A 15,441-nucleotide genomic window follows, 5' to 3' on the forward strand; every position below is an offset into this window, starting at 1 on the left:
TGAGTTCGATCCTGTTATATTTAGTGCTGCATCTATTAGTATGTAAGGACCGATAACAAATTATCGATCATTAAGTTAAGGGGTTGGATATGAATCGTGTTTTATCTTCAAGGGTTCGTTCTTTTGCGTATCCATAGGATGTGAATTGGAATAGAGTAAAGACCATGTTTTAATATGTATTGTATAATAATGCTATATGTCACAAGTGTGTGTCTAAACGTGTGTGCCTTATAGAATTGTTTCAGCTCTTATACACTGTGCTTTTTCACAATGTTTATTGTGCTCACAAAATGCACTATACAAAGAATATAATATAGTTTACATGTTAGCGAAAAGATAAACTAACATCACAGAAACTGTTAGTAAGCAGCGTACGGTTGGAGCACATACATAGAAAGTATAGAAGGTATATAAGGTATATGCACTACACCGCCATTATTGAGACACAGTAAGGTCCTTTCCCTTAAAAGATGTCTTTGAACTTATGTTAACGTATGTAGCGAATTTTATTCTACCTTATGTTAGTTTAATACTCGCAAGTTTGTGACATGCATTTGTTTATGTTTATGACGGGTCATGATAATTTTTGAACAGAAACGTCGTCAAAATAAATCGTCATTTTGTTAAAAGTAACGTGACCTAACGCAAACTGTGTGTGTATTACTTGAAATATAGCGATATTTATCTTAGATGCACACTGGAAATGCAGCACTAGGGAACCCTGTGGCAACTTCTACAACTAGTATACTGCATGTTCTACCTGCTACTACCATCATCACTCCTTCTCTTTCTTGTCGTCCCTTTTGGCGTCTTTGTCATTCTCTTTCCAATCCTCCTTTACCACCATCATCAGCATAAGTATCGCCATAGATTAGTGGATATGGTTTTCGCTTTGTGACCGGGAGGTAACGGGTTCGATCCTCACTGTGGAGAGTTCTTTAAATCTCCAACAAAGACACCAAGTACTTGTCTTTCCCAGAAAACGGACTCAAGAGCGTTTCAAAAGGCCTTAGACTTTCGATGCAATCGAGCTAAAAATAAAAATATTTAAACCAAGCCACAAAACTAGTTTGATTGACGAAGGACTTACTCATCAGCAACCCATGGCATACATAATTTTTTTCCGTCCATGTCACTGTCTGTCTGACTAAATGCTTTAAACAAATACCTCAAGCATAAAGAACATGAAACTTAAACATAGTATATAAGTTCATATCAAGACGGTTTTGTTTATAGCCATATGTGTTAAAACACGAGATTTATCAATTCAGCTCATGGCCTTTGATCGAACAAAACATCGATCAACCATAGAAGATGTACTGATAGCGCCGCATTTTAATGAATATTAATCCAACTTATATTTGGCTTCACAATGCCGTTATTAACACAATACGGCGTGTACATTTTCTTCACACTGGTTAACTGAATTAACAGATTAAACGATAAGCCGATTTTATTTCTGGTGCTGTACTAAATAGATTTTTTTCTTATTACATATTTCATTAATTTATTCATTGGCCATGTAGACGTAGTATAAGAATTGCCAGCTTTAAAAATGGTTTTCGGATCCATTAAAAAAAAATCTTTTGTTTTTGAAACCCGATTTTTTTCTTCCCTGACCTTTTTCTCTGAGTTCGTTTTATGGCGCCCTTATTCTTAACAAAGAAACGTTCCTACGATCTTATTAAAGCCATATTTAAACCTGGTAACTATAAAATTATATTATCTTCAAACAGTCGAAACGTTGTTTTCTGCCTATATGTTTAATAAAATCAGTGCATTTGCGTTGTTATGTATGTTATTTATAATTCCACTACCGAAAACGCCGAGATGAAGACGTTTGTTTACATCACATCCGATGAATTAATATTATAAAACTGATTTCAATGATTTACATAATTAGTGTACCGGTATGTACAAGGTGACGTCCTTAACGAGGTTTTATGATTTTGCAAATGATTTGTGGAAGCGTTTCATGCAGACGTTGGAAAAAATGAAAATATAGTACTTCCCATAATGCATACAACCAACTCGTGTAACCGTTTTCTCCGTCCGGTCATTTGGCGCATGGCCAAAACAACACGAACATGTTTTAGCAATATAACAGACGCAACCAGTCCCAGCTGAATTTGTGAGCAGATCCTAAATTCAAACTTAGACAAATATCGTTTGCTAAAATTATTTTAATATCATCCTTATCAACCCTTATCCAAGAAAAAAAAATAACGCGATACGTTATAAAAAATATAAGATTTTTAAGTAACTATACAGGCAAGCATGTTCAAGTGCATATATTCATATAAAAAATGGCATTTTGTTGTTGATTGGGTTGTCTTTTTAGTAGGAAATGTCTTTGTTTTTGTGTGACCACTAGCGAGTAATGTACAGTCAGTTGTGGCTTGTGATACACGTTTACTCATTAGCATATGTACCCCTGACTCCTATCCTATATAAAGGCCGTTCGACAGGTAAATCAAGGCGACAATTAATATAACTAGCGGTTTGGGGCCATCCTTTCATATCAGAACTGGTCCAATGTGAGATGTGAACTATCGACATCCGTCGTTAGTAAAAATTGTTAAAACTGGTGGTTCAATGTGTTTGCTAAAAATTTTGCTCACTTAATGTTTTTCAGTGAAAGTTTCCAAAGACATCAGATACAAAAGAAGATGCCAACTGTTTCGAACATGATGGCGCCAGCTGCGATAAGCACCCTGCAGGTCCGGGGGGAGGCGGCGCCCAAAGGAATTCTCTCTGCTCTGTCAGCCAACAGTAAGGTCGGTCGGACCCTGGCCACAAGCTCGCTGGATAAATCCTTCCAGTTTGTGTTGAATAATAACGACCCGGAAAGTGACGTCCATCCGTTGACTAGCGTTAACGGACCGACGGTTCCGGTTCGCAAGATGGAACATTTGTCTCGCGTACGAACTGCGAACTACGGGATATCCACAATGGATGATAATGGTATAGGAATTGAAGAGCACCATCACACGTTCGTCATAGAGAAGCCGCATTTTGTCCTGTGTGGACTTCCCGTCGGCTCAAAGGAAATAGACCACCACTTGTACATGAACGAGGCCCGGGTTGGGAATTTCAAAACTTCCGCTCAGGCGCTTTATCGGGCACGACGGGAACCGAGGTCCGGAAAGACTATGACGGAGCACTCGTTTTCTATGTCGCCCGACAAGGGACCAATGAATCCCAGTCCGGGGTTACCGGAAGCTGAAGGCGAGATAACGCAGCGGACACAGATTCCGCCAATTCCACCTACCACCCCCGTGAATAATTCCCAACTTCCGGCAATGAAATCAAAATCTGCGATAAGCCGGCTGTCGTATGAAAGCAAGTTCACCGGCTCAATTCCGGAATCCGATCACCGTTTGTATCAGTCGAATCTTGCAATTAAACATAAAAAGATGACGCTCCTCCGGCGAGAGAAATCGAGCGAGAGAATGGATCTGCAGAGGGAACACTCGAGCGTTTCCACGCAATCCATTAAATCCATAGAGACTGTGTCCGAATCCGTGATCAATAACAATCTTACAGTTACAACGGGCAACGGCGCACGGCTCGTTACAAGTGGCAAGGCACCTTTTAAAACCAACTACAATAATCCGTACAGACATACAAAATTCAAAGAGCGACTGTCCCTAAATGGAAACAAACGCATAGAGTTCAAGAGCATTGACAGTTATATGAAATACCAAAAGCAGCATAACATCAATGGAAAACATTTTCTCACACCGCGCGCTGTGCTTCGGATCCCTAAGCCTTGTTCGGATACTTTCTTACTGCAAATGATGCATGACCTGAACCGCCCAAAGTCCCGAAAGTCAGCTGGGTCGGCTCATAACTCGCTGGAACTCCCGCGACCGCGAGATTTGGAGGATTTTGTGCAAACGAGAACCTCGAGCTCGCTTAGTAAGGCACAGTCCAATATCGATAAGTTTATGGGAAAGTCAACTAAGGACGAATTAACGGGTAAGTCGATTAAAAGTGCGAAAAGCGCAAAAAGTGCTACTGAGACCATTGAAGAAGAAGAGGCAAAAGATGTGGAAAATATTATGGAAGACAAGCTTGAAACCTAATGTTACATCCGTGTGTGCTAGTCATAGGTAGGCGATTCACGGGAAACTTGCTTTAACCCCTGTTAATCTGGTTAACTTGTGGTTAGTTACTCAATACACGTATAGCCCGACAACACTTACCGGACATTTATTGACTCTATTAGCATGAATAACATTTATTTGGATTCGGCTTGGTTTGTGCGCGTTTTAAACGAATAAATTGAGATCATAGCATTATACTAAGTGAGATACGCTGCTTACGGAAACGTATATATTGATCGTAACATTAAAGGGGCCTTTTCACAGATTTTTGAATGTATTTAAGTTTGTTATTAAATTGATAAGTGTAAAAATTGAATATAAAAAGCTCAAGTAAAAAATAAGAATAACATTTGTTTTTTAAAAGGAAAAAAGTGACCCTCATGAGGGCTCAAACCACTGAAACCAGGAGTCCTGGAGTAAAAGTCTACCACTTAGACCACTCGGCTATCCTTGCTCTTACAAAGACGGATGTATTTTATACATAATTATATGCAATCCTTGTAGTTTCACAAAATATAACGACAACAGCAAAACTCTCCAAACTATTTAATCGTTTCGCGTTGCAACGCCGTATGATTGTCAGGTTTTTAAATCGTCAAAAGATGCATATAATCGCTGTTTTAGAGCATGGTAAATGTTCAGTATTACTGTTTCTTCACAAATATCATAACTAAAAGGAAATTTGCGAATCTGAAACAACTTTTTGAATTTTTGTCAATTTACCGAAACGTGAAAAGGCCCCTTTATTCTAATATATTTATTCATGCAGGTAAGTGGCAGGTAACTGTTGGCGAGCTATATTTGTGTATGTCTAGTTCATTGATAGACACTGACGGAAACACCACGCATGATTGGAAGATAGCTTTTCATTTAACTTATTGCAATGTTAATTAAAAGGTGTTTGAACGAATATCAGATATTTCAATGGTATACAAAGTCTAATTTTTGTTTGAGGACAACTCTATTCTGTAAACTGTAATACGTGTTGTTGAATTATTAATTGTTAAGCTTTTGGAGACTATTCGCACGGAAAAGTTATATAATTATGCGACAAAGCACAATTCACTAATTACTTTTAATCATTATAAGCTTTACAAATATACCTTATTTAAAGCGTATTCGTTCTTACAAAGGTATTCAATTCACATGTTTTCATTGTTTGCTAGTCATTTATTCATTAATGAACACATAACAGGTATTTTGCTGTGGCATGTGTACCAATATGCATGTGCCCTGTAACGGCGTCATGTGACAGTTTTCACTTAACTTTAAATCGTTCGGAGTTGGCTAAAACAAGAGCACCTTTGGTCGTTCAATAGATATGGCACTTACCGTTTGACAAAACAACTTATTAATGTAAAATAATGATGTTCATATAATCATCATCGAAGCGAAATATCTATATTGATTTCTCTATATATTGACGGATTTGTACTTTTCATTTCCAAATACTGAGTCGTCATTTCAATTTTTGAGCACACGATTTATCATGAATTATGTATTTATTATGTTAAGAAAATGTCGTTTTTTTATTAATAGTATATTCACAGCTCATTTTTTCTTTCCAAATAGTCACAGTGAAAATGTATTCAAGTTTGACAAAAAGATAACAAACAACAAATAATATGCTTTAAACGTTCGCATGTGTTAGTATAGTATATATATTCGTGTTCTCCTTATTTCCCACGAATTTGTTTTGATTGTTGGAGGCAATTATGTTTAAAACATTTATTCATGATGTAATACTTACTCACGGAGCTGCTCAATTGTTATAATTGATTTCATGGATTTTATTAATTTATTATCGATGTTAGTATACACGATAACGATACCGCATATATGGGTACCTTTATCAAATAACGAATTTTATTTATTTTCTGCTTATTATTTACTGAGATTTGTTACATCATCATTTAATATTGTTATATCTTTACTACGTACTGTATTCATAGTAAAACTGGTGAACTACTAACGCGTATTTGGTCGTTAATTCTGAAATGAAATGTAGAAAATATTTCACCACGAAGTTTAACACATTTATGCTTAGTGGACTCTCCCATCCTTCTTAATTGGATCAATTTATTTCCAAAATAAGGGATGTCTAGTATATTTATTTCTATATTTAGACTATTTCTTACAGAAATTCATTTAAGCAAACAGCGCAGACCCAGATTATGCGGCGTCTCATCTGGGTCTACGCTGTTTGTCAAGACCTATTTTCTAGACGCTAGGCATAAATAGGGTTAACTCTTTGAGAGGAATCGTAGCTGTAACGAGTGCATATCTAATCTTCCATAAGGCTGCACGGTAAGTTGTTGACGGAGGACATTGCATGCCGGAACAACCTCCGTGTAGATTTTTTAATGTTTGCGATCCAACTATATACTCGTATCAAATCTCTGTCGCCATAAAACATTACGTGATGGTGGTCGATTCAAATGTTATTGTATATTTATACATAATTTTAATTTGTTGTTTTATGTTTTCTTTCACAAGTTTGAAAAAACATGTATTAAAAACCAATTTTTATTATATTATAAAACCGATATTCCTTCTAAATCTTAAAGGATGTTACACAATCTCCCTATCAGTCCACGCCGCCAAAGTGTAATATAGGAAAAAAAGTGTAACTTGAATCAATTACAAAAATTATGATCAATTATGTTATAGTGTCTTTAACACATCCACAAAATATTGTGAGTTTGTATAACGCTGCGGTGCCGACAAACGCAGTCGTCCAGTCTCTATATCCGGGATCACCCCTGTGCACAGTCAATCATGACCTTGACCCCGACGCCTGACTTGGCGCAACGGAACGCATCCAACGTCTCCTCCAACCGAAAGCGGTGCGTCACCAGGGGCGCCACGTTGATCTTGCCGCAGGCAATCATGTCGATGGCCGTCTGCCATCTAGAATAAGACACTTGCTTTTTTGGAAATATTTTAGTGCATCACTATAGCTCGTTTGACACTCATTTTAGTGAATTTCCTTCAAAGGAACGAAATCAAATCTGTTTCATTTTTAATTCAGTTTGCTTTTCTAAGATTCAAGCGCGTTAGTAAAACGAGTTTCAAACATACAACAAACATACCAGCATCACGGTTATAGTTGAAGGTTAAGCTGTCGTTATTACGTGTCAGAAATTGTCAAATCATGGATGTGATTAGTTTTAGTTGCGAGTTGTACAAAACAATAGTATAACTCAATAAAAAATGTATGAATTCAGTGAAAAAACATTGTTTACATGTTGTTGTTTTTTTTAAATTTTATTAGCACTCACTGTCAGCCGAAACACTCTAGCAAGATACTACGCTCTTGTAGTGTACTTAAAACACGCGCTTTTACCAACACACCAAACTCTTGTCGCCTTCGTTAGAAGCAAGTGATCGTTCAATCGTATTAGATGAAACGGGTTATAGCCATTATAACCGTATACTTACGTGTTGATGTACCGGAATGAGCCGAGTATTTCTATCTCCTTGGCAACCAGCGACACGACCGGAAACTCCACTTTGTTAGGACCATGTCCGACAATGACGAAGATTCCGCCCGGCGTCGTGGCCTAAAATAAATGTTAAAACTATACACCATATCGAGACATTCAATATATTTGAAAGATGGATTAATATCAAAGACAATCTCAATTTATGTGTGGATAACATCGATATTCTCATTTCACAAGCAAATGACAAAAACAGTTCCAATTCTTCAACTTCAGTCACGAAAACTGAAAAAAAGCTCAGATGAGCCAGTGGTTGTCGTCAATACCATCTGTATAAACTACACACTTCAAACTTCTCTTACAAGCACCCCAAGGTTCACGGCAAACTGCGCCCCACTGCACTCGATTGTCCTGTCGGGCGCCCCTCCCAGCAGTTTCGTCACTTCCTCCGCTACCTCCTGCTCGGTCTGACCGGGCCTGATCTGCAAGGTGTGGGTGGCTCCCACCTCCCGGGCAAACTGCAGACGTGATGCGTCGATATCTGCAGAAATACCACCAGGAGATCGTTTTGATAAAGCCTAAATCTGCTCAAAAAATTTCACGGCCAACTAGGCTAACGGTTGCTATCTTTTAGGTCAAGTCGTTTATGTTAGTTAACTGTTAACCTTCATGTAATCTTAGGGTAGCTAGATAAGTTTGGTATATTTATAATAATTCTGCTTTTTTAATCGTCTGTGGTATTTATGTCCAAGTTTAACGGGCTATTAGCTTTATAAGTCGTTAATGGTTCGAGCATCTACGCCTAGTTATATTGATACTTTGAAACGCATAAGTTAAGTAGCGCGAGTCCTAAGGCATATACTGACTTTTTTTATAAACCGTCGTCAGATAGGAATTCCGAGACTCACCATGCTTACTGTGCGTGCGTTTCAATATACTGTCGTAAGGAAGTTACAATTCGTTAAATCAGTTGTCTTGATATTTTCATTATTGTTAAACGAACAAGTTGCGTGCATTGAAACTGAGTAAATAGTCGAAACTTCGGCGGCATAAAGGGGACATAGGAAATATTTTATTTAACTATTTCTATCACGTGCGCACGTCATAGTTATGACGTGCGCACGTCAAGGCTATGAAGTGCGCACGCGATATCTATGACGTGCGCACGCGATAGATATGACGTGCGCACATCATAGTTATGACGTGCGCACGTCATAACTATGACGTGCGCACGTCATAGAAATAGTTAAATAAAATATTTCCTATGTTATATTATTTTACTATTTTTATGACGTGCGCACGTCATAGTTATGACGTGCGCACTACATGGCTATCGCGTGCGCACGTCATAGCCTTGACGTGCGCACGTCATATCTATCGCGTGCGCACGTCATATCTATCGCGTGCGCACGTCATAGCTATGACGCGCACGTCATAGCTACGACGTGCGCACGTCATAGAGACTGTTAAATAAAATATTGCCTATGTCCCCTTTATGCCACCGTACGAAACCCACTATTATAACTGAAACACTATATTGAAACGGTCACCTGATAACTTGAAAATGCTTTAACAGTAAAAACAGACCTATGTTGTTCGGATAAACCGATGATGCATATGTTTGGAATACCGAGTTCAGGTCAATGACAAGGACGAGGTTTCCATGCCGCACAGAAAGATGAGAATTCGCTTTGCTTTCAACAAAGATTTTCCAAACAAACCTTTTATGTGTACAATTGTGGAAAAGACGCTGTCAAATAATACCACCCTATATAAACGAGAGCGCCGATGGCGTTAAAAGCATAGGTGCAAGATACAGGGAAGAATGGCGTCACGTGGTATAATGTAGTTCGATATCGCCATCCGCGAATTTCTCAAATCAATAATTTCAAACAATTACCGACTATTTAAATAGATAATCTTTCCATTTACATCAGTGTTAGAAACGCTTATGAAAAATAATTACCCAAGCCTTTCAAAATTTAAGCACGGACAGATCTGTATCGAACTATTGTTTTCACAAATGAAAATAGACGCTACCCTATTCGTCTGCGTCAAGAATTTGACGTTAAACTTGTGGTAAGCGTTAGATGCAGACGTGCACAACAGATTGAGTTCTGAATACAGATTTCTGGATGCAGATTTTTATAGAAACTCCTCACAGCAGTTACTTCCCTTGCTTCGCCCGGTCAGTAACTTCTAGTATAAGGGAGGCCACTGCGTAGGAGATTGAGATTTATAATGCAGATAAAATTGTTTTACGAACGAAATTTGTTTTAGGTTATAAGAAGATTTTTTGACATAAAACGGTCTTAGAAAAATTCACTAAAAACGGTGTCAGCAATATTCTTGGAAGAAAACGTTAGAAAAACGTTTCCAAAAAAATTTGTAAGAATGACCATATACTAAATTAAATAGATATTTCGTCTGATTTTTGATCAGGTAAGGCTTCATAAAGGGCAACCGATCGATGTGGATTTTCGAAATGTGGTATATACCATAAGCATAGGTGCGTAAACGCACCTATGCTAAAAAGGTATTGCAGCGTCGCTCCTTCATCAAATAAGTATATAATCTTCACTGACGTGTATTGTACTCGACAACAGACCTGTAACGCAGACGGCAGCGACGCCAAACGCCTTGGCTGATAGCATGGCACACAGACCAATGGGTCCCGCTCCGCACACGAGCACCCTGTGACCCATAGAGAGGCGACCTCGGCGGCACGCGTGCAGGCCAACGGACAGAGGCTCGATCAGTGCGCCCTCTTCGAAACTCACGTTGTCCGGTAGCCTGAAATGTTAGGTGGAGTTAAATGTTCAGTAGTTTAGATTAGTTTGAGGTAAAACTATTACGATGCGTGAAGTTTTAAAATTAACATGATTTATTAAGAAAACATATGGACAGCGCTGGAAAATAACTGTGATATTGGTTACGGTAATCTTTGTTTCTATGCTTACATATATTTAGATTAATCAAACTCAAATGAAAATCAAACTACATGGAGAATATTAGGACAGTAATTTTTGTTAATCTTCGGTGTTCTTTAACAGGATAATACAAACAAAACAACATCAAAGAATAATATTAATGCTGGGCCACTATATTGGAACAGTCAATACAAAGAATTAGGGATTTCAACCGATCGAAAGCCTAAGTATATGGCAGTTCTCTCATGTTGGTGTTCATACATTCTGCTTTCGGCGCAGAAAACATCGAATACGCGTATTTACTTATGTCAGATCGTTACGTTATTCATCATGTCTAATATATGTACAAGAGAGTCACCAAATTAGATTAAATATTTAAAATAGTTTTTGACTCAACGAAAACAACTCTTAGTTTGCATATCTCCAGGCTATTTGAACTTATATCATTAACATATTGGTCTGAACAAGGGATATACTATGTGTTAACTGTCATGCTAGACTTGATTTTCAAGTAATTTTAGTTATGTAAAAAAAATTAATTCATACGTAAGTCTAAGAATCGGTCGGGTTCCGCTGCTCTACTCACTTGAAGACGAAGTCCGCACCGTGCACGTGGTACCGTGCAAGCGCCCCGCTATCAGGGGGCGTGGCCAAGAAGAAGACGTTCGGACACAAGTTGTAGCGGCCTATCTTACAGGCGTCGCACGTGCGGCATACGCCGTGGGGTTCTATCGCCACTCTGTCACCTGTAGGATTGTAGGGTCATATGAGGTTAATGTCAGGGGGTTACGGAAACCCGAAAGTACCCGCATTCTTGACCCCATTCATACTACGAAATTCTTCTTAGAAAATTGCGGTATGTAAAATTTATAGTGTTAACATTGCATATGTTATTAAAAACCTATTTCTTTAAACCATTAACCAAAATGCCAAACTGTAACTGTTTGAAAGACTTCTGTAAGTAAATTCGACTGTGACGGCAATACATATAAACTTAGAAGCCGTGTTATAGTTTTCTTAAAGGCAGAACAGCTATTAAATTAAAAATATATCATAATTAAGAAGAACTGAAATCATTTTACAACTAATGAAATAGTTGACTTAATTCTGAAACCACAAGACCATATTCCCATTTCCTAATGAAACATGTTCTTTTCGAACTATACTATTTATTTCACTTCTTTTTAATAACATGTCCAGTTACAAGTTATGCGCTGCTGATGTTATCAGCAAACCTTAAATGAGTAAGAAAGTGGTTGAGTGAGTGAGTTTGTTATTGAATGAGGAAGTAAGAGAGCGAGATAGTAAGTCAGTTCGTTAGTTTGATAGTGACTAAATGAGTGAGTTAGCGAGACAGTGAGCAAGACAGTGAGTCAGTTAGTGAGTGAGTGAGTGATTAAATGAGTGAATAAATGAGTGAGTGAATGAGTTAGTTTGTGAATGAATGAGTGAGTGAGAGAGCGAGAGAGAGGGCGCATGAGCGATGGAGCGAGAAAGTAAGTTAGGAAATGCGTTAGTTTGGTAGTCAATGAGTGAGTGAGTGAGTGAATGAACGAGTTGGTGAATTACTTAGTCAGTTTGTTAGTGAACAATTGACCCTAACCGACTTTCAAGTGTGTGACGCCCCCGCCCAGCATGCTGACGACACCGCTGCACTCGTGGCCCAGGAGTGAGTGAGTGAGTGAGTGAGTGAGTGAGTGAACGAGTTGGTGAATTACTTAGTCAGTTTGTTAGTGAACAATTGACCCTTACCGACTTTTAAGTGTGTGACGCCCTCGCCCAGCTTGCTGACGACGCCGCTGCACTCGTGGCCCAGGAGCATCGGGGCGGTGACCACGAACCTGTCCCCTATCCGACCTTCGTGCCAGTAGTGGACATCTGAGCCGCAGATACCCACCTTCTGCATGCGGATCTGCACCTCTGAATGGACACGCAAGATACGGGATTTGGAGATTTTTTACACGACTCGATTGAAAGATGCGACAACTCTATATGGCAAAATAGTACGTAATTTCGTCGAATCAGTTTTGTGAAAGTCAAATAAAAGTAGTGAAAAATTAATAAATTTATTGAGTATAACTGTGTGCACGTGAGCACACAGTGCTTTACATGCTTCTTGTTTTACATGCTACTCTCAGATAACAAATGTTTTAAAATTCACACATTTTATAATATAGCTTACATGTATAGTGTTTTTTCGTAAAAAAACATTCATTCTCACATACATGATACATTGCCATTTAACCCATTTATGCCTGGTGGACTCTCCTATCCTTCTAAATTTGATCAATTTATTTGCAAAAAATTAGGGATGTCTATTATATTACAGAAATTCCTTAAAGCAAACAACGCAGACCCTGATGAGACGCCGCATTATGCGGCGTCCCATCTGGGTCTACGCTGTTTGCCAAGGCATTTTTCTAGACGCTAGGCATAAATGGGCCATTTAAACACTTTCATTTTACTGCTTTTCAACTGACATGACACCGTATTTGATCAGAAAACATGCACTTGTATTAGGACATAGTAAACGCATATTCGCAGCTCTGAATGCACATGTAATAATTTCTGGCATCATATTGGAACATATAAGTTTGAAAACTCAATCACTTAAAAGGATTGAGAACAAATGAATGCATATCTGCTTCGCTAAATTTGCAAACATGATGCATGATTTGGATACCAATTTGGGGCCATATCTACCTTAGCAAACATAATGCATGATTTATGACAATGTGCACACATACGAATTTACGCACAAATTATTCTCTATCAATTTGTGAATAACGATTTTAAGCGAATATTCATGTATATATACGCACGTCCTTTCGCTGGTTCTGGAATGGGGCGGTCCACCTGAAAAAGACCAACGCACTGTTGTATTTAAGCCCGCTCTGCGAAAACCATGTTTAATGTATGTGTATTGTCCAAGCTTAGCCTATGAAGTCTACACGGGCAAAACTATGAGGAAACTTTCCGCTTTGACTTGATTATCGTTGAGAAGAGTCTTCATCTTAATGAATAAAAAATCCATAAAACGGAAAGTGTCGTCACTGATTAGAATGTGCGGACTACACAGGCTAATCTAAGACAATGCTCTACGACACTTTCCGCATTGACTGCATTGCCGTTTAGAAGAGTCTTCTTGTAAATGAAAACAAAACTCATACAGGCGGAAAGAGACTCATAAAGGCGGAAAGAGACTCATAAAGGCGGAAAGAGTCCTCTATGATTAGCCTGTGCGCACTGGACAGGCTTATCTAGGACGATGTTCTACGCACATGCATAAAGCCCGGTTTCCACAGAGCGCGGTTCATATTGTGTGTATTCTATTAGCAAAAACATACCAGACGATGTTATTTCTTACACTTACGTGGACGCTAGAAAAGCATTTTTTACGACACATGTTTAATGTTTATATAGAGAGAGATACTGGGTCGAAATACAAGCGTCTCGTTCAATCATATAACGAACCACAAATACAATTCTGTAACATTATCATACATAACATACCATACATAATACGCAATACAAAAAAAACACTCTTACCAGCTGTAAATCCTGCTTTTTGTACAACACTGCCGAGAGATTGGTGTCTGCCATCGTGCTGTGCTTAAATTCTTCGGGTCCAAATATACCGTTTTCGTACAACGAACACTTTAGGTTAAATATTGAGACGTTACTCGAATGTCCTTGACAGATATGTCGGGTAATTGTATAGATTATCCGAACTTTATGCAAGATTAACCCAGATTCGTCGAGTTTGAAGATTTTGGAATTCCGATAACGGAGTTGATATACTAGTAATACACGGCCTCTAACCGAAACGGATATCACCGGAAACAATTGTGGGTTACAGGCTCATGCGCGAAACGGAACCTTTTTCAGAAAGAGTGTTCTTCAAGTTTCACAATTCCGTGCGTCAAGTTTGCGTTTTTCACCAAATCAACGGAACAACCAAGACATTCATTCGGTAAATGTTATGCTCCAGCTCACAAAAACACGTCAATTCTCAATGAGAACAATGGATACATCGCCTAGTACAATGTTAATACATCTAGCGGTGAATTGTTCTTTAAATACCAGACAGGTAATTTTGAAATGACATTTCATGCGAATTTGGCTACATATTGCGCAATACCGGAATTTATTTTAAAATTGCACGATACCAAATAATCGATCGAACGCACATACACTAGACCGTTATTACTGCTATATCGAGCTTTCCACAAGTGGCTCGACAAAAAATCTTATAAGTTTCATTAAGACTCGTTTAGTTGGCATTAGTGTTAGTTGTCATAAGTGTATATGTTTTTGATTTATCTCCAGTTACACAAAAATATAAGTTTCTTAAACACTTTATGAAAATTTGATCATGAGACTCCTTTGTTTTCGTTCGCACTGATAGGATATTGTCTTTCATATCGAATTTTGACGTATAACAATAGCTGAAATATCATTATGTTTCGTGAACAACAGTATTCGGAATACTTACGTGGTTTTGTTGACATGTTCAGTTTTTTGTTCACTTGGAATAAGCGTCACTTCGTACATTTTTATATTTTTTGTTCTGATATGGCCCGGTGCCGTTTCGCGTTGAACCGAAAAGGTGTTCGAATGTTTCCGGTATTATCCGTTTTGTTTGGGCGCCGTATAACATAGGCCTCAACCATGTATATCGCCGTTACAACCACAGACGTATTTGTAAGCCACTGTCTCTCTGTCACAATTTTGACCCGGTTCTGACTGATAAAATGATAAAACCTGTACACCATGATAACATTTGATTACTTTTAACCCCATCCTCCAAACAAACATATAATGTAAGTTTATCTTAAGGCGCATTACAGAAAGAAAACAGTACCAACACGTTCAACAAAGACCACATAAGTTGTAAAGGGAAGCTTTTTAAACAGATTGACATGTACTACACAATAAATAAAAACAATATACATACAC

The 15,441-nt window shown here is 38.3% G+C and overlaps 2 protein-coding genes across 2 annotated transcripts; one reads left to right on the top strand and one right to left on the bottom strand.

The window, feature by feature from the left end:
• Positions 1-2,647: 2,647 nt before the first annotated feature.
• Positions 2,648-5,878, top strand: LOC127853175 (uncharacterized). Its single transcript, XM_052387434.1, has one exon. The coding sequence runs from the start codon at positions 2,670-2,672 to the stop codon at positions 4,086-4,088; it is 1,419 nt and encodes a 472-aa protein (XP_052243394.1). The 5' UTR covers positions 2,648-2,669; the 3' UTR covers positions 4,089-5,878.
• Positions 5,879-6,621: 743 nt separating this feature from the next.
• On the bottom strand, positions 6,622-14,302 carry LOC127853176 (sorbitol dehydrogenase-like). Its single transcript, XM_052387435.1, has 8 exons — positions 14,032-14,302; positions 13,305-13,338; positions 12,235-12,402; positions 11,069-11,228; positions 10,161-10,345; positions 7,915-8,093; positions 7,551-7,672; positions 6,622-7,019 (listed from the first exon to the last, which is right to left on the bottom strand). The coding sequence occupies exons 1-8, from the start codon at positions 14,083-14,085 to the stop codon at positions 6,866-6,868; spliced, it is 1,056 nt and encodes a 351-aa protein (XP_052243395.1). The 5' UTR covers positions 14,086-14,302; the 3' UTR covers positions 6,622-6,865.
• Positions 14,303-15,441: the final 1,139 nt, after the last annotated feature.

The sequence above is a fragment of the Dreissena polymorpha genome, chromosome 12 (genome assembly GCF_020536995.1).
Source record: "Dreissena polymorpha isolate Duluth1 chromosome 12, UMN_Dpol_1.0, whole genome shotgun sequence".
In the NCBI taxonomy this organism is placed as follows: Eukaryota; Metazoa; Mollusca; class Bivalvia; order Myida; family Dreissenidae; genus Dreissena; species Dreissena polymorpha.